General features: G+C 34.0%; 2 protein-coding genes across 4 annotated transcripts in view; one reads left to right on the top strand and one right to left on the bottom strand.

The window, feature by feature from the left end:
• Positions 1-1700: 1700 nt before the first annotated feature.
• On the top strand, positions 1701-14982 carry LOC112058582 (senecionine N-oxygenase). The gene is made up of 8 exons (XM_024099489.2): positions 1701-1873; positions 5356-5550; positions 6885-7023; positions 7112-7295; positions 7799-8074; positions 8872-9035; positions 9968-10111; positions 12814-14982. Exons 2-8 carry the CDS (start codon positions 5357-5359, stop codon positions 13003-13005), a joined length of 1293 nt encoding a protein of 430 aa, XP_023955257.2. The 5' UTR covers positions 1701-1873; position 5356; the 3' UTR covers positions 13006-14982.
• The window catches only part of LOC112058583 (protein winged eye), a 119532-nt gene continuing 114290 nt past the window's right edge, over positions 14227-19468 (bottom strand). For all 3 annotated transcript variants that reach the window (XM_052884509.1, XM_052884508.1, XM_052884511.1), the window contains one exon: positions 14227-19396. In XM_052884509.1, coding sequence (XP_052740469.1) covers positions 19163-19396 — 234 coding nt within the window. In that variant the 3' untranslated portion in view covers positions 14227-19162. The remainder of the gene's footprint in view (positions 19397-19468) is intronic.

Here is a 19468-nt window from a genome sequence, read left to right as displayed (position 1 = left end):
CAAACAGATCCCTAAATCGAAAAGTATTGGAAGAAGACCCCCTCATATATTTTAAGGACATATCCAACGATACCCCGCACTACAAGATAAACGAGTAAAAAAAAATATCCTCACTTTACATTTTAGAATTTAAACTATCGTGAGTGTTATTCATATTAATTGATTATGAAACACGGCTAAAACTCACGTGCCGCGATGCAAGAACCAGCTCATGACTATGTATGGGTTCGAAACTAGTCGGGCATACTCCGACGTAATATCACGTGAGTCTCACTTTACATGTTGGGGAGGTACTCTAAAAAAATTATTTTAGATTTTATTTTACGACTTCGGTCACATTTTCAATATACATGTTAATGCCAATTTACAGCTTTCTATTATAGTGGTAATAGTCTTTGCGCTAAACCGCGAACGGACGGACGGACATGACGAAACTATAAGGGTTCCTTGTGGACTACGGAACCCTAAAAACAGGTACACTTGAGTACCTGCTTTTCCTAATTCCTACTCGTAAAAAGAAAGTAGGTAATAATGTAAAGAATTTACAGTGTCTCAAATTCTTATTAATTTATTTAAGGTTGGTATTATACCTACAAGCGTTTTACGTCAAGTTTTGCCTGCTTGTAACCTTAGCGCCTCTATCTACTACCGGTTCAGAAGGCAGGTTTACTGAGAAGAGCTGACAAGAAACTCGGCTCCGGTCAAACTGGCTGGTCTGTTCGGCTATTAGGTTTGCCGACCTGGCAACCCTACACATAGGTACCTACTACGGTAACCAATTGAGAAGTTTAGTTGGCTTTAGAAGATAAAAAATGTTAAAGTTCCAGATCCTCAAGTACTTTGATATTACAGGATAACCATTCAGTCATCAAACCTAAAAACTATTAAACTATTAAAAGGTAAATGTTAATTATTGTACCCATAAATAAGCAAGAATTTCAATATTTCCTACAAAACAACCTTGCAGAAGGGCGAAGGGTTGATAACATTAAATAAGCCACGGACGAAACAAAAGTATTCCGCATACAAACTCGGACGATAACTAATTGTTATTTGCATATTTGGATCCAGTTAGTAATTAATTAATTAAAATATAAATTGGAATTTAAGTAAAAAAAGACAAATAATATATCTATAAGTTTGTTTATTTCATTCAAGCACAGATAAACACAGAATGCGCAGCAAGAGAGCTTTATGTTCTGTGGTAAGACACTAAAGTGAATTACCGATTTCTATGCCGTTTTCAGGGTAAGAATAGGCTAGGAGCAGGCTGCCTTTGTTTAATTGAATAATATTCCGACGTACGAGTATGACAAAAAGTTGCAAATGTCTTTGGCATACTTCCAAACAAACAAACGAAAGTTCGTCTATCTGATTACATTTTCAATTTCGCAGCTAAGGTTTTACTTGAATTCTGGTACAGATAACCTTCGGGAATCAATTGAAATAAATAATGCTCTAATAACGTATACTAATTTTTATCCCCGAAAAAGCTCTGAGAAATATGGTAAAAACAAAGGATTCGCTAGTAGCTTGGCGAACCTTTAAATTGACTACATTGCTTTTTAACGAAAACACTTTTAAGTATTATTAATAATAGTATTATGCAAATTATCGAAAACCTACGTAAGTGTAAGAAGAAAACTCTTGCGTTGCAGTTAGCACGGCAAACATAAAACGGCGGGAGCGCAGCACGGCTGATCATTTACATTCATAGAGTCAACAAACCAAGTTACACGCATTTCTGAAGCCTTAGTACACATAGTTAACTGTTTACAGTGTGAAATTATTAATTTACATAGCAGCAGATAAGTGTTGGTTTTTTTAATAGTGAATTTATTTTCGAGGGCTATTTTGGAAATAAAAATAACAAGTAAGTGAAAATAAAACTTTCTTACTTTGACAATAAATGAATTTTAGTAATACAATTTCAAAAATTGTTATTAATTATTCGTATAATTAAAAACTTTGCCTCGTAAATGTATATGGAACACGGAAACTTATTAAATGGAAATTATAATATTAGAAAAATCGTTTGTTTGTGATTATTCTTGATTCTAAAAATGTTTATTATTTCGAATTAAGTTTTAATTAACAAGAAAAAGGTGTTAACTATACTGAAAATTAAAATAAAAAAATAGTACCAAATAATAATTAATTAAATTGGTCTAATCGTTTTGACGCAAGATCGCGCGGTCTATTAAATTACATAAAGTCAACGACCTCGTTTAGGTACGAATTACGATAGTAATAGTTTTTTATTTATCACAATAATTATGTTTATCAGTAATCACACTTTCTTGATTAGTATTAACAAACTTAATTAAAAATATTAGTTTTGTAGTAATTGTTCGAGTTATCTGTTCATGAATAGGCAATGTACGCTGCATGCCATTCATGATGGTACGGCAGGTGCCGCTTGCATCATTCTATAATAGGAATGCAAGTATTGTAAGCAAAATATTACTAAATTAAACTAATAAACAATTATAATAACGAATTTTTGAATTGCAGTTATTTAGTGCTACGAAAGAATCAAAGTGTTTTTTTCTCTTTTTACTTTTCCACATTGTTATTTTAATAAACAATATTATTTTTCCCTATAAATAGTCATAAAGCGTGGGGGCAATTATAGTCCAATGGGTTTCAGTGTTGATTCCCCTTTGAACCGTGGAGCTTGAAACTTGGTTTGTTTTAATTAATGGATCTTCCATTTAGTAAAACACCGAACAAAATTTACGTTTCTTCTATTAAACCATGGTAGATCATTATCAACCCATATTTGTCTCACTGTTGAGCACGAGTCTCCTCTTAGAATGAGAAAGGTTATAGGCTAATAGTCCACCCACGCTGGCCCAATGCGGATATACAGACTTCACACACGTAGTGAATAAAGAAAATTCTCAAACATTCAAGTTTCCTCGCGATATTTTTCTTCACTGTTTGAAATACGTGATATTTAATATCCTAAAATCACAGAATAAAGAATGATACAGAATGAGTCTTTACAAGCAACGCGGTGAGGCCGGTGAAACCCATAAAAAACAATAAGGTATAGTTCTGTGTATTTACAATGGTTATGGTTATAATATGTATGACTGTTAGGTACTATGATTCAGGATAAGGAAAGCCTCTAAGTCTCTAAAGCCTCTCAGTAATAGTTGTTTGTTAAATCAACTTGTTTATTGAGTCTGTCTATTTATCGTAAATAGGTTGACCTCTGACGAAATCCGGACATACATAATCGTTGTACTCGCATCTCACATATCGCTCCTTATCTGGTACAGCTTCAAATGCATGCCTTTCCTTAGCGAATAAGCGTTAGGTATTTACGTATTATTAGTAGATAAGGTAAGAAATATAAAATTCAAAAATGTAGTTTATTAAAGTCCCATATTTCTTTTAAGCCTTGTTTCCTCAATAAAAAAAATCATGGTTATCTATAGGTAGGCACTGCGAATATTTTTAATAACATAATCAAATGTTTTACAGATATGAATTATATTCTGATTATATCCAAAAAATAAAAGAGCTTTAACATTAATCTAACAGCAATTTTTTAATCGCTAATGACTATTTATGTATAAACTATTTAACTATAACTGCCTCGTTGGTCCAGTGGTTAGCCTGTATGGCTTCAGATGACGAAGTCCTGGGTTCGAGTCCTTAGACGACTTGTGAAATATGAGCTTTACTTACTTCTAAGAAATTCTCAGTCCCAAGTTGGAAAGTTGGTGATGTTACATCTCGGTGCTTCCGAGATCATATTAATAGTTTGGGCCTGGTCATTATCCTGGTCATTATGTCTGATAGTTGTCGATAAAGATTTTAATATCGCCAACCCACATTTGAACAGCGTAGTGAGTCTAAACTCCATAATATCTCTGTAAAGGACCTTTAGAATAGGCTAATAATGAAAAAAATATATTAAAAAATAAATGCTAGCATATCTACCTAACCTAACCTATCTTACGCCAATTAATGGAGGATTAATTATTATAATCAAATAAATGCACTACCACTAGTTAAATAGGAACAAGAATGTTATAAATTTGAAAATAGTATTATGATAACCCGCTGATCTCGTCTCCTATCGCAATTTGGAAGTAGGTAACTAATTACATTCACTACTAAGTAAGTAGTTAACCCACAGTTTCTCCAACGCTATGCTAAAATCAAACAATTACGTAGTCATTGATCGTATAATTTCCTAACTACCTTTTTCGATTAATTTAATAACTTTATAATATATAATAACTTTAATAAATTCATTTAATTAGTAAATAAATGTAAGATAGATTTTTAAAACAAATCTTTTATTAAATGAAATCAAAAACGAGTTTGCTTCGATTATAAATAAACTATTTTCTAAATTATGTTTTTTTAAACAAAGTAAAAGTTCCTTCGTTTTTTGTAAAATTTATTGTATTAAAACAGGGTAGATATAACGTTTTTGTAATAATCTTAAAACAACTGTCAAATTTAATATTTTCAGTTTAGAAGCGTAATTACTTTATATAGTCATTGTCAGTAAAAAAATTATGCGTCTGAAAAGTACCTACCTAATTAAAAAATCAAGAAGTAAGTTCGACTAGGTATTAATTGCTCATACAATTTAATTTTGAAATTAAATGTAAATAAGATCTGTTAATAATAATTAACTGCTCGCTTGACAGCTGCTTAAATAAGTCTCTGAGAAACTAGTCGCATTCCGTTAATAGAATGAACATTCAAATTATCCGTGAATTATTAATAAACCGTAAAAGCGATACTCGCCAAAGTGCGTTGACTTCCTAAACAAATTGTTTATTGTTTATATTAAAATAATTACTTACAGATTATTATTATTTTTAGATTGTTGTATCCGTATTATATTGAAGCACCCATAGATCTAATTACATATATCTAATTTTGTTGTTGGATTATAGATCTTTACTTGTTATGTATTAGGTATGTGACTACACTTAGACTTAGCAATACTTAACTAAAGAATAAAAACCAGGGTACAGGGTTCAAAATATTTTATTTTTATGACAGTATGGGCAATTTCGTCATTTTCATTTTAACACAAAATCTTTTTTATCAAAATTTTTTTCAATTATTATGTAAATTAATTATTAACATACGCGCTTCGAAACCCAATGTTGCAGTTGGGCTTTACAAATAGGACAAAGGAGTGATGATGGTGATGAAAGGAAGAAGTCTGTTTTTCATTGTCCATGTACGTGGTCTTCAGATCAAGAGTCACCACCTTTCACAATCAATCACCATTCCTCACGTACCTACTAGTACATAGCTCTTCCAGAAGCTGGTAGTAGGAAGACAGACCTAGTGACTTCTGTTGTCCTGTTCCAGCATGCGAGTGTGTGTGATCGGAGCGGGCGCGGCGGGGCTGTGCGCGGCGCGCCATCTGCTGGCGGACGCCTGCGTGACGGCGGTGGACGTGCTGGAGCAGTCGGGTGCACTGGGCGGCACCTGGGTCTACACCGACACCGTGGGCTACGACGACTTCGGCCTGCCCATACACACCAGCATGTACAAGAGCTTGAGGTACTGCAGGCTGCTTACACTTTATGTAGCCCTAGTATTATTTTCTCGAACATTTCATATTTTTATTTTGTTTCTTAAAAAAAATAAAATTCTATGAAAATTACCGAAATGTAGTTATGTACGAATGAATACCTTCTTAGTATACTGGTGTACCTATCTATTTAATTTCAAATCATTGATCTTTAATTAAATGAATGCATATAATTGATTGTAAATCACAACATAACAATACTATGTATTAATTATATAATTATTAATTATTGATGATAAAATAATTTGCATAGTGGTAATGTACGCACGTGTGATACATAGTAACGATCACGAGATGGGCAGATATCCGCGGCGTAGATCGCATGAATGGTTGACGAAGCACTGCAGATAATTAACTAATCCGCTATCACAGCAGATGCAACTTTGTCACAAGTCAATATCGTTAACCTATTAAGCGCTTTGTAAGCAATTTGTGTACTTCTATTAAAAGGCGCTAGCCAACATCCTTATTGCCTCTTGTTTAAAAAAAATATCCAATTTAATCCTGAAAGACGGGAAAAAGTCAATAATTCGAAAACTAGTTGACAAATTAATGCTATTATGAGATATCAACGACGTAGACGTTCAAGCAGACAGTTTTTCTCGTTGGTAGGTACCGAACTAATATGTTATTGTTTTGTCGACGCACGACTGATGCGGTCACAGGGCATCAGTGACGTCAGGCGACCTATCTAGCCCATTCTAGAAATGCTTGTTTGTCCTAGCATTTGTTATTTATCATTGCAAACGACAACCTCGTGGATCCTAGTTATTTGTGCAAGTATAGGTATGTGTACATAACCATACAATCCCTACTCATAATAGAACACATTATTTGAATGTTATCGATATTAAGGCAAAAGGATGAATAATATTCGTAAATTTATTAAAGGTGATAGGTTTGTAAAATTTAATAAAGGCGTGTAGGACGTGCTCCGTGAGGCGGTGCGCTAGGTGAACACACGAGTGTCTACACCGAAATCCAAACTGTTGGTGATGAGAAGTCGCTTCTCATCGGAAATGGCTTTCATTAGATTCAAAATGATTATCTCATACACCTTGCATATGGCGTTCCGATCGTAACCTATGCCAGTGTAGTGTTTGCCCACCGTCCCAAAGCGACCCTTAGGCCGCTCCAAACGTTGAAAACTTTTTTCTGCGACAAATCACGGGCGCACCGTGGTTGGAAGAATGTTACGCACATTCTAATATTTTGACTTCAAAAAAAGAGGATGTTGTCAATGCATCTGATTCTTTTATTGTACTTTTTGTCTATTATACGCATTGTTTGATTTTGTTTACAGAACAAATCTCCCGAAGGAGATAATGGGCTTCCCAGACTTCCCCATTCCCGAGAGCGAGAGGTCGTATCTACCCGCGAAAGACATGCTCGCATTCCTGCAGTTGTACTCTGACAAGCATGGCGTTACCAGGCACATAAGAGTAAGTAGAATTACTACTTCAAGCGACTATACTTAATCATAAATGGAATGCAATATTGAGGTCGCTCTTATACTTTTTATTCTTTCAGTTCAATCACCATGTCCAGCTGGTTAAACCTAAGCAGGGGCCAAAAGGTGAACTTTGGGACATCACGTTCAAGGACCTCAACAATGGGCTGATCAAGACCAAGGAGTACGACTATGTGTTTGTGTGTAACGGTCATTATAACACGCCGTTCATACCGAATATACCAGGACTAAAGGAATTTAAAGGTATGGATTTTTACACTAGTTTAGGGCAGAGTCCATACAGCTTAGAGTAAGAATACCTATATTTTGACTCTAAACTGCAGAGATTCCCAAACTTTTTCCACAACCAAAGATTTTCCGAAATAGCGTATGTATGTAATGTCCGCCCGCTGGTTGCCTCTCAAATCCTGATCCGAAAAACCTTTACAAAAAACAAAGACCTAAACATTCTTGAAAAAAAGCTATTCGCGCGGCTAGCTTTTGCGCTTTAATATTATGAATTTTTGTGGCGGTTCCATAAGCAATCCAATCACAAGCGGTTGCATAAGCGATTGGCCACGTGGTTAATATTCACCACAAACAAAAAGAGCACAGGTATTATTTATAAATAGTTTTGCCGAATTTCAATACTCTAATTTTATATATTATGTTATTTGCTACTTCGAATTTTGTAGGCTCAGGACCAATGAGCAGAATAATTAGTCAAGTGTTCACAATAATTAGTCAATCTTTACGTCCATTGTCAGGTGACGTGATGCACAGTCACGACTACAGAGTCCCGGACATCTTCACCGGCAAACGAGTCCTGGTCATCGGCGCCGGTCCGTCCGGCATGGACATTGCATACGAGATCACCAGCGTCACCGAGAGGGTCGTCCTGAGCCACCATCTCAAGGAGCAGCCCCGGACAGTGTTCCCTGACAATCTAGTGCAGAAGCCGGACGTGGTCAAACTTGAAGGAAACACTGCGTTCTTCCAAGATGATACCCAAGAAGAGGTCGATGTAGTGTTTCTCAGTACTGGTGAGTTGGTATTTAACTTGTGTCAAAATTTCACAAATGATAATATATATTTTTAACAGACTTCAAAAAACAGGAGGAGGTTTTTTTTGTTTTTTTTTTTATGTTTGTTACCGCAGAACTTCGTCATTTCTTAACCAATTTTGAAAATTCTTTTTTGTTTGGAAGACTATACTTCCAGACTGGCACCCATTTAATTTTCATGAAAATCGGTTCAGTAATTTTGTGTTAAAATGAAAATAACGAAATTGCCCGTACTGTGACGCTTTCGCTCACTATACAAAAAAAAATTACTGACTTAAAAATCACAAAAATAAACTAAAAAGCGAAAAATAACATCATATGTGCTACCTTCTGATTACTTCGAAGGCGGTGCCAACACAGAGATGCATTAACTAAAGCCGATTAAATCATAAAGTTTTAGGATTTAAAGAACTTTAAATCCTAAAACTTTATGATTATGTGTAATAAAATTTGTAGGTATATCAATAGCTGGAAGTGCAATTGAGAACTTTTATATGAATACTAGCGGACCCGGTCAAGCTTCGTTTTGACATAAGTGCACTTATTCTCTATCCCTACTCTACCCTTATATACCTCTACCCCTACCCTTCCTCCACGAACATTTCAAGACCAAGATAAGATAAATCCGTTCAGCCGTTCTCGAGTTTTAGCGAGACTAACGAACAGCAATTCATTTTTATATATATAGATTTGTTTTGAGCACAAAGTAGAGAAATTATTCATTAATCTGTGGTTATGAGGAACTAAATAATAAAATGAGCTTGATTTCCTTCCAGGCTATCTGTACAACTTCCCGTTCCTGCACGCGTCGTGCGACATCGCCGTGGAGGACAACTGCGTGGGGCCGCTGTACAAGCACCTCGTCAACATCGCGCACCCCTCCATGTGCTTCATCGGCATACCGTACTACGTGTGCGCCTTCTCCATGTTTGATCTTCAGGTGACCATCTTTATCCTACTAATATTACAAACGCGAAAGTTTGTATGGATGTTTGGATGTTTGTTACTCTATAACGCCGCTACTACTGAAGCGATTTAGCTGAAATTTGGAATGGAAATAGATTTTACTCTGGATACATAGGCTACTTTTTATCCCGAAAAAATCTACGGTTTCCCGAGATTTGCTAAAACTGATGATTTTGATGATATGAATGTTTGTTACTATTTCACGCCTCAACTTAACACAGACTACTTTCTATCCAAATCCATGGTTCCCGAGGGATTTGTGAAAAACTAAATTCCACTCGGACGAAGTCACGGGCGTCCGCTAGTAATTCATATTAGTTTATTAAGTCTTAGTCTCAGTTGTTTTTAACTATTTGAGACTTCAAATTGAAATGCTTAAAAAAGAAGGCAAATTCTTCTTAGAATGGCCAACAAGAAACTCAGTAGTTTGTCTTCTAAAATATTCATACTTCCGCAAACAGTATTTCATCGGGATGATATGGTTATGGTATAGCTTTTCATGTTGTTATAAGGTCCTGATCATGCATCATGTTGATCAATTGGGTAGTTAAGATACAGGGGATAAAGGGGATAAAACAAACAGTCAGGCAAAATCACAATTGCATTTTAAATATATAGAAATTAGGATGACATTCTGAAAATAGGTTACTATAAGATATTAGAATCTAGAAATTCAAATATGTACAGTGAAAGCCTGAAAGTAGGTAAATCAAAAAATATCATTAGTAAGTTAAAAAAAGTAGGGAATAGCAACATTGTCCAAATGAAAGTTTTTGATGTTTTTTTTTTTATTTTTGGATTATAAAAAATAATAAAGAAAAGCTTTTTTTCTCCTAGTAGCCAAGATTACCTTCCCTTAACCATAGTAGATTCACTTAGGAAAAGTTATTTTCGCTTATTAAACAGGTCCGATATTACCTGCAATCAATAAACGGGACCTTCGCACTGCCCTCCCGAGAAGAGATGACGGCGCACTGCGAGGAGGAGAAGCGAGACCGACTGATGCGAGGGTTCACCAAGCGGCAGACGCATATGATGGGGCCCGATCAGGTAACTTTGTTTTTATTGATATTCTTCTTCCTTCTATTTTAGGAGAACTAACAATAATGAAGATTCACTAAATGGCAAAGTCTGGTCTGTACCAGGATCGACTATTTTGTGTACAACACCATTCAAAAGTTCTCAGTTCCTGTCGCTTATCAGTGGTTAACGCTTGATTCCTTTGTATGATAATCATTTGGAGTAAACTTATTTAAGAAATAGATGAAAAAGTAATTAAGAAAATGTATTCAGTATCTACGGTTTGAATAATCAAAGAAGGACGTAAAAAATCCATAAAAGGAAACAAATCGTATACCATTATCTATGTAAGTCACTATTTCCATGGAATACATAACTTTTCCTAGTTTCTTATAAAGTCAAGTTGACTTCCGGTGTAGTACTAGTATTGCTGATCCATGTGACTTTTAAAGGAAACGGATACTCCGCAATCGATTAAAAACTATTTACAAAGACAAGTGGTAAATGCATAATATTTACAATGGATATTGTGGATGTTTTGGCATTGTCTGGGTGATTGAACAATTGAGGTTAGTCTAGTTTATGTGGTTTATAAATGGTGTATATGGAACGAGTAGCGTGAGCATGGTCAGACTCGTAATTTTATCTGCTCATTATTACGTTAAATAAATAGGTACTATGAAGTGTCGTGGTAGGACTCAGGGAAGTAGGAGTTTTCAAGAATCCCACCTGAAAATGGAAGTCGCGTCCTTAGTCTGATTTAAGAACCAAACACGGTTAAGGATATCAACACGAAGGGTTGTCACGAAGCTACGTCTGGTGACTCAAAACTTGATTTCTCACCATTTTTTTACCTTTGGTAATGACATGACCCGACGAACTTTCAGCGTTTTAAAATGAATATTAGGCCACTGTAGTGTGTGACTGTATGTAATTCTCCATCGGCTGTGGTGCAGGCGTGGTATTACTTGTCGCTGTCAGCCGAGAGCGGCGCGCGCCCGCTGCCGGCCGTGCTCACGGCGGTACACAACCACAGCAGTCAGCGGTTCCTCGACCACCTCACCAGCTTTAGGAGCGACGTATATACACTGTTAGACGATGAACGTTTTGAGTGTTCTCGCGCATAAACACTATTACTCACGCATTTTCGTATGACTTCCAAAAACCTATTAATAAAAAAATAATAATGATAATAAAGTATTTATTTTTTTTAATTCCACATAAAACTGAGAGTAATACATAGTCTTAAATACTAAGTACAATAAACAAAAATTAAAATAATTGTGTTAAAATTAAATCAATGTTATTATGATGCTAAAGTTCAAATAGATAAAAAATAAACATACAATTTATTTTATTTTATAAAATCTTGTCACTAAAGTTGAGATACTCTGCCCTCAATTGGTATGCATTCGTTGTATGTGTACCACACGGTTTTTTTTATTTATCTTTAATTTTTTTTTTTTAAACACTTAGGTACTTATTATCCAAAAGTACATTCTTACGTAATTTAATAAATCATTTAGATAATAATGTGATATTTCTTATGATAAATCAAAATGTACGTAGCCTCTGTTATTGTACCGCAATAGAAAATATCCATAATGACTGTTATTTCCTAAGATTTCCATAAATTGTTATTTCCTAGCTGATTTCATGTCTTAGTACCTACTACGTAACTACTACTAGATACTACTACTACTACGTATTATAGTAGTTTACGTTATAGAATCCATCTCGTCTACGAAAGGTTGGCATCAGTTTTCCTTTTTCATGTCTTCTTACTTGGTATAGGTTTATGTCTACCTACTTAGTAGGTGGTACCTACCTACTGAATTACTTAACCTACATACTTACTCCAAATTAATTGTTTCCGTATACCGCTTCGTTCTCATATTTTCAATCTTCTAAATCTTGACCTCTGATCTGAAGGTGTTTTACTGAATAATATTTTTCGTCTCATCGTCACTTACCATCAGGCGAGATTATAGTCAAGGGTAACTTTTAAAGAAAAAAACCTTTGCAATCTACCTACTTACCTGCCTATTAATTTCAATTAATTCGGGCCACAATATTTTAATGTAAATATCATATTATGTAATTATGTGGATTCAAAATAAAACAACAAAGAAAGAAAGTTTATTATATAAATTAATACGTACTTAACATTGCAAACAACACACATCTACCCTACGACGAATCAAAAGATTAACAAAAGACGTAAAAAGACTTGACAAAAGATTAAACAAAAGACGTAAAAAGTTTTTGTTAACTAAATTTAATTAACTAATATTTAACTTTTATTTAACAACGTACTAGGAATCCATAAAGCGTAAGAAACTACTTCTGTTTGATATCGTACCGTTACTGCGCCCACCACGTCTTGATCCTTATACATGAAGCTTGTGACTGCATGCCGCAATGGCTGGCAAAAAGGAATTAATTATTACAATAATTCTTTATACGGCCCGTCCAAGATCAAACTGCTTCTAAAGGGGTTATCATTAATTACGAACCTTGTGGAAATGTATACTGTTATGCCTTTATTGCCTTATAATTATGTCCTGTTTATTTAGAATCGATAATAATCATCGACCTATTAAATAAACATTCCAGATTAATTAGTTCATTTCAATTGGACGTATTCAAAACAAAGGAAATTAAAAGTAGGGTGTGTCAGTTTCAGTTTGTTTTGGGTTATTTTTAATAATAAAAAAACATTTTTTTTGCAGGAAAAGTACTACTCGTCGTTGGCCACCGAGGCGAAGACTACCAACCTGCCATCCGTAATCACTAAAATAAGAGAAGAGAGTTCCGTCCGTTTCCTGCACAACCTGCAGAGCTACCGGCAAGACGTGTACAAGGTCATCGATGATGACACCTACGAAATTATAAGCAACGGCAAACGGGAGATTCTATGTTAATTAAATAGCAGCACATGTTACTTGCGAAAGTTCATTATAAGTAGTGGCTATTTTATTTATTTTGCTAAAACCATAAAAAACCTACAACGGTTTTCGTTTTTTTATGGTTTCGTTGGTTTATGGTTTTATGGTCAGCCTCTCTTAAAGATGCTCCGATTTACGTTATTCACGTCTGCGGTGTGAATCGTGTGTAGAGGATTTTCTGGTGGGTCTGGGTGGTTTGGTCTGGTTTTTCGTGGATAATAGTAAAGTAAATAACATAAAATAGTCACTATCTATGTTGATTCTAAATGTGGTGGGAAAGAAAACATTACTACAACAAAAAGGGTCCATTACAATATTTTTATTTTCTAAAAGTATATACCGTATCTTTAGACATGACCATTAAAAAAATCTTCTAAATAAGCCTTTGTGCTTATTTTTATTAGAGGAAAGTGGGTACGACAATAATCCAACGGCCCTTAACTTAACTAAAGGTAAGTATTTTACGCTAAAAGTATACATATTAAGCATATATTGTCCTAGCCAAGCAGAAAGTTGTACTTTGGGTAGGTACGACAAAAGTCCAACTGGCGCGAATTGAACCTTAGACCTTTTCAGTTTGAGTCAGTCTTTATTTTAGAATTAGGTTTGAAAATAACTGATAAAAGATAATGTCATTAACTATTTCCTCACTACTGGTACTGGACTGGTACTACTACTACTAGTAGTACTAGTATTAGTATAATGACATTTTTGACTGCATAGTTATTAATTATATTGTGTTGTTTCCGAATAACGAAAGTAGATACTTAGAATTAAAATAATTTAAAATATTCGTTATAATTGCAGTGGACCCTTTATTTGTTGTCAGATATAATATAAGAAATGAGAAAAAATATGCCTTTTCTTACATTGGTGATGGATACATGTTAGACCTACCATGAAGATGATCTATATTTGAAGAGTTTTTTACTTTTAGAGAAACGTTGGTGTGTGAAACTTAAAAATAAAAGGAATGTTGGGAAGCAGAACATGTACCTATACAGCGGCAGATCTAAATTTAAATAAATAATTATCATCATCGTCTGCATAGTGTCAGCGGCGATGACTATGATGCCTTTGTAATACCTACAGCTGTTGTCTTAGTATCAGTAAAAAATAATTAATTTAATTTATTATTTATACGTAAAGGGTGTTTATTGTTAATATTTTATTTTAAAATAAATAAAACACATAAAATCAGCCAAAAATATTTTATTTAAGCGTATTTATAATCTTTATATTATCAATGCTGATATATTATTACTCTTTAAATCTAATAATTATTTGTATGGCTTTCCCTTCTGATTAAACTCTAATTGAGAATAATTCATAAAATCCACACAAGTCTCGAAGCGAAGTAACAATCTAATTTTACTCAATACGCTACGTGCTGTATCGATTTTGATGAATTATAAACAAAATGTTAGTACACACTCGGGCCGAGTTTAGACTCGCTCATCGACAAATTTGTACTTGTTTCATACAACTTTCAAAATTATAATCGATACATTTACCGTTATACAAAAATACCTCAATCTCTGAATATTGTTTTCAAATTCGAATTTTGTTACTTTTTTTCATATAACTTTTTTTTTCCAATAGTATATATTTTGTAAATAAATCAAATAAACTTACACTACAACTTATCCAACTTAAAACTAAACTATTATAACAAAGTACGACGCACATAAATTATATAATAAACAATAAATGAAAGTAAATTAATATTTTTTTCGTGTATCTATTGTTTATTATTTAAATCATTCACAAAAATCTGTCATTACAATGAAGTACGGTATATTAAAAGAAAAAAAAACAACTTTAACCCTTAACAATATTTACTCGAGAGCTTAGCCTTGCATATTTCGTTTTATTTTCTCGGAAGAGGAATTGGGCGGGGTCACTAGTTCTACATAATATATATTTAACAAATTACTTTATCAACATTCATAACTTCAGAGAACAGCTGGAAAACATCGACAGTTACGACACCACGTCACTCGACGCCACGAATATTGCTTTAAATTAAGTTTCAATATATTATAATGTCATATACATATGTTATCGTCAATCTATTCCGGGAAGTCAGTTTAAAAAAAAAGTAATACTTGCTGTATATTTTAAATATGACCAATATCACCTTCAACTAATCGATAAAATACTGTGTTAGGAATGGGAACGACAATAAGCCAAACCCCTTCACTGTGGAGCTGTTAAAGCTATAATGGTTTGAGTATTTGGCTTCAAATGTATTGGTAAGATGGTAGACAAAACGCATGTCTGCACTTTAACACTACACCCAAATCGCAAGTGATTTTTGAAATAGATTGACCGTACCAATATCAATATCATGGCAACACACCACACATAAAACAAAATAAATCACATTCGTGGCATCGAGTGACATTTACACGTGACATGTATTCGTCTATAAGCGCATATTTTCAATAATTCCATTGGATATCTAAAGGACTGTTAATATACAGTAAGTATTTAGAACAACTATTGTATTTTAATATACTAACACTGTCGTAGAAAATCTATTTATAGGAAATTATTTGTGAAAACTTTATATTGGTACCAAAGTTTGCCTTTATTTGTTGATAATTTCAAAATTGATAACACCAGATGTATATTTATAAAAATGTTTTACTGAGTGAATCAACTGAGTTATGAAATAGCATACCTACTACCTATTTCAAATTCAACAAAGCCAGTTATTGGCTTAGATTAGATCATTAAGATGGAATTTTTTGGATGTAATAAGAACTGTGTGAAAATTGGTACCAAATACGTTTTGAAACTAAAGCCCTGACGATCTAAAGGTTACGCGGCTGAAAATTTAAAAACATTTTATTACAAACTGTTTGGCCACTTCGTACAAAACCTATCTACATTCTTATCCTTGGTCGACCTAGCTATATCCCTGTCTTTTCAGTCCCATCATATACACCTCGATATGAATTTAATGGCGAATGGGAGAAACAGATACGCAACACCTTCTAACAACCACCGCAAATCCCACGCCACGAATCTTGATTTGAACAGAAACTGTGTATAATCTTCAACATACTCGAAACACTCAATCTTGATCTACACGATGTGATATTAAATATACTCCAAACAAAACTAAATAAGTGACAGTAATTTATTTATTTATGTCAATCTTCGCTTAACTTTATTTTATTTTTGTATTTTTTCGTATTTTTGCCAAGTCAACTTGTACCTACATGAATTATTTGGTGTTACGTATGTGTTGGCCCCATAAAACCGGGTTCCGAACATACCCTGTAGAAATTATACGCTGAATAAACATACTTTATATGAATAGAGTTAACCGATGGCAATAACAGAGCAAGCACACTTAATATTAAACTAAAAATATCGCCTTAAACGGGAAAATCCTACACCTCACTACACTGGAAATATTTTTTTATGTACAACCTTAGCTTATATTATATAGCAAAATTATAAGAACTGTATCAAGCATCTAGCACCATTTCGATAAAAGGTATACATCAAATAACATAATATTATCAACCAAAATATAAAAAAATATAGAAAAACAATAATATATAACAAATAGCTCCAATTTTATATTTAAATAAAAGAGATGGACGAGATCACGTGCAACTCGCATTGGTTAAGCAATCATGCCACATTTTATTTTTGCAAAAAAAAAAGACAATGCGGCAAATTTTTAAATTAATTTTATAGTGAATATTTTTTCCCATTTATACGTCGATAAATTTAAACTTCAAATGATAAAAGAAGTTACATAAACAAAAAAAAAACTTACATTATTTTTTTTGTAGATTTACTACAATTATATTTTAATAGCACTCAATAATTCAGTCGGACCCAATCTCATCCATTTCTTTTTATATTTTTGTTAAACTTTTCGCGAAAATTCAAGGATATTGAATTTTCTAATATAATCACTGGTCAATTTTGAACAAAACAATAGACTAGCTGAAGTAGTATTGCATTTAAAGATAATAAACATTACGTATGAAGAGAAGACTATGCAGGTATACATAAAGAATCTAAAATAAACATACACTAAATATATAACTAGCTATACACTGAGATTACACCGTTACATGTATAAGAATAAATCACATATCATCACCGATCCGGTCGGCTCACGCTTGACCACGACACACATCCGACATATTGTCACCACATCAACTCGGCCCTTACAACTGCCACTACATACTAGACCAACTTCCAGCTGCGACTTGCGTTCTGACTAAGTAAATTAGTCACAATTAGTCTCACAAGGTTCGAAACAGAACTATACGAGTAAGTTTCAACTAATTAGCTCTCGAGCGACCGAATCTGAACAATATAATATTTAATAATTTTATTCGAGATTTTATGAATACCAAGATATGACTTCATCTACGTGTAATTGAGCTTTTTCACTATACCCTGAAAACTATTTACATTAAAATAATGTTTGAGTCGAGTTATATATTGTGTCAATTTAGCTCAATCAGTGCAGAACTTTTCGAGTTTTCAATGCATACATAAACTAACAGCATTTGTTTATACTTATATGAGACAATTTAACAATTTTAAAAATACCTTAGTCAACATGAAACGTAAATCAAAGAGGATGTTGCTCCAGTGTGTAGTGTGCTTTAAAATCGAGAAGAAAACATAACATTCCAAAAAGGACACCGCTAAAACGTAACAAGGGTAACTTCAACACGTACCTACGTTTGTAAAGATCGTCGCAAGGACGGCGAACGTTCGCACATAGCGGGGCGTGGCACTTCGCATTACAAGAATTGGCATTACAGTGTGTCCATTACAAGATGGACGAGGGGCAGGTGTCACCTAGAGGACAGTTTGACTTAACTAAAGATTGAGAAAGCTTAAATCGATTGGTAAATAATACCAACTAACGATTCTCTAGGCCTAGTATTAAGTATCGATAAGTAAAAACCAGAACAGAACATGTTTATAAATAAATATAAAAAATCATCACCGCTATATTTCAAAAGGAAATAGATAAATATTATACATTGACCATAATTTATCAAATTCTATGACACTGTTCTTTTAAATTAATCGTTTATTAATTTAGATATAACACACAACTGTATCAAAGAACTTTGCACTTGATAAATTATAGGATTTATTAAGTTTATATAAAATAACAAAATGTCCTGATTTTACTGGAAAATAAGAAATTTTTACGCGTTGACCTGCCAATACCATCCTATAATGATCAAACGATGAAAAAAGTAAAAAGAAAAAAAAAATGTCTTCATAGTTTGCGACGCTGCCCCAATATGTGCGATGTTTTATAGTGAAAAAATTGTCACATTATATTGAGCCTCAAAAATCTACATTGTACTTTAAGACCTGTATAAGTGATTCTCAAAGCTACATCCGATATACGTGAGTGTAAACAAATCTACTGCGACGAACACTCTAACACTGAGATTTGAAAATATCGAAACACTATTGTTGTTCACTATTTAAATACAATGCAATTCAAGATGCGTCGACATTGGAAATAATATTAATACAATGTACACACTAATATGTGACGTAAATATAAAATATATAAAACTACTAATTTAATAAGAAAATGATCAACGATCAAGACAGGTCAAGTTACTGTACTTTTTTATTTATGTAAATTCAAATTATTTACAAAATGTTCCATAATCAAACTGATCATACGACACACATACTTTTCCGCGCATAAGGGATAAATTGCCTGAAAATAAGAACGATGTAATACTATTAATTTTTCGTCATGGCATAGCTCATGCAGCTGTAGAGCATTGATTTGTAATTTGGTGAAATACCAATGTGCCGCGAAACGAAAAGTTGATAATCGCTCTATCCTAGGCAATATCATCATTAATGATATCACAACTACATGAGTTTAATGCAATAGATATTACCCGTTTTCATACAGTCAATAATATTGTTGTCAATACAATTTAGTAGAGTAAGGAATCTTACGTACCTCAGCAATATACCGTTCCTTATGGTAAAGTTGGACTTTACACAAATGATCAATAAATAATATTGACAATATGACTGCGTGCAGGCACTTTTTAAAGGATGTGTACGATCAGCATCATAATTACCAGGCGACAATAACTCATTAGGAGGCGGGCTCGCTCGCGAACGGTATGTCGGGCTCCATGCGCAGCGCCTGCGGCGTGGGGTCGTAGTGGCCGGCGAGGTAGTACACGTCGTTGTTGTCGTACACCGTGCTGTACTTCACCGGGTCGTCGCCCATGCGCTCCTTGTACTGCTGCAGCGGGAGCACCTCGCATTTGTGTGAGATTGTCTGTACGTCGTTCTCGTCCGTGTGTGGAGATTCAAAAAGTCCGCCCTGAAAACAAACCAACTTCATTATCATCATCTCCTTTTTCTTATTTAGAGTGGGGTCAGCAAAATATGTAAA

Source organism: Bicyclus anynana, chromosome 11 (assembly GCF_947172395.1).
Source record: "Bicyclus anynana chromosome 11, ilBicAnyn1.1, whole genome shotgun sequence".
NCBI classification, from domain to species: domain Eukaryota; kingdom Metazoa; phylum Arthropoda; class Insecta; order Lepidoptera; family Nymphalidae; genus Bicyclus; species Bicyclus anynana.
The sequence above is the reverse complement of the archived record's forward strand: the minus strand, read 5'-3'. Positions and strand labels throughout refer to the sequence as shown.

Bases quoted from the DNA above. Each gene is read 5' to 3' on its own strand.
- LOC112058582 (XM_024099489.2), top strand. From the start codon at position 5,357: ATGCGAGTGTGTGTGATCGGAGCGGGCGCGGCGGGGCTGTGCGCGGCG. The intron at 9,036-9,967 runs GTGACCATCTTT...CTTATTAAACAG, and splicing joins TCTCCATGTTTGATCTTCAG to GTCCGATATTACCTGCAATC. The intron at 10,112-12,813 runs GTAACTTTGTTT...TTTTTTTTGCAG, and splicing joins ATATGATGGGGCCCGATCAG to GAAAAGTACTACTCGTCGTT.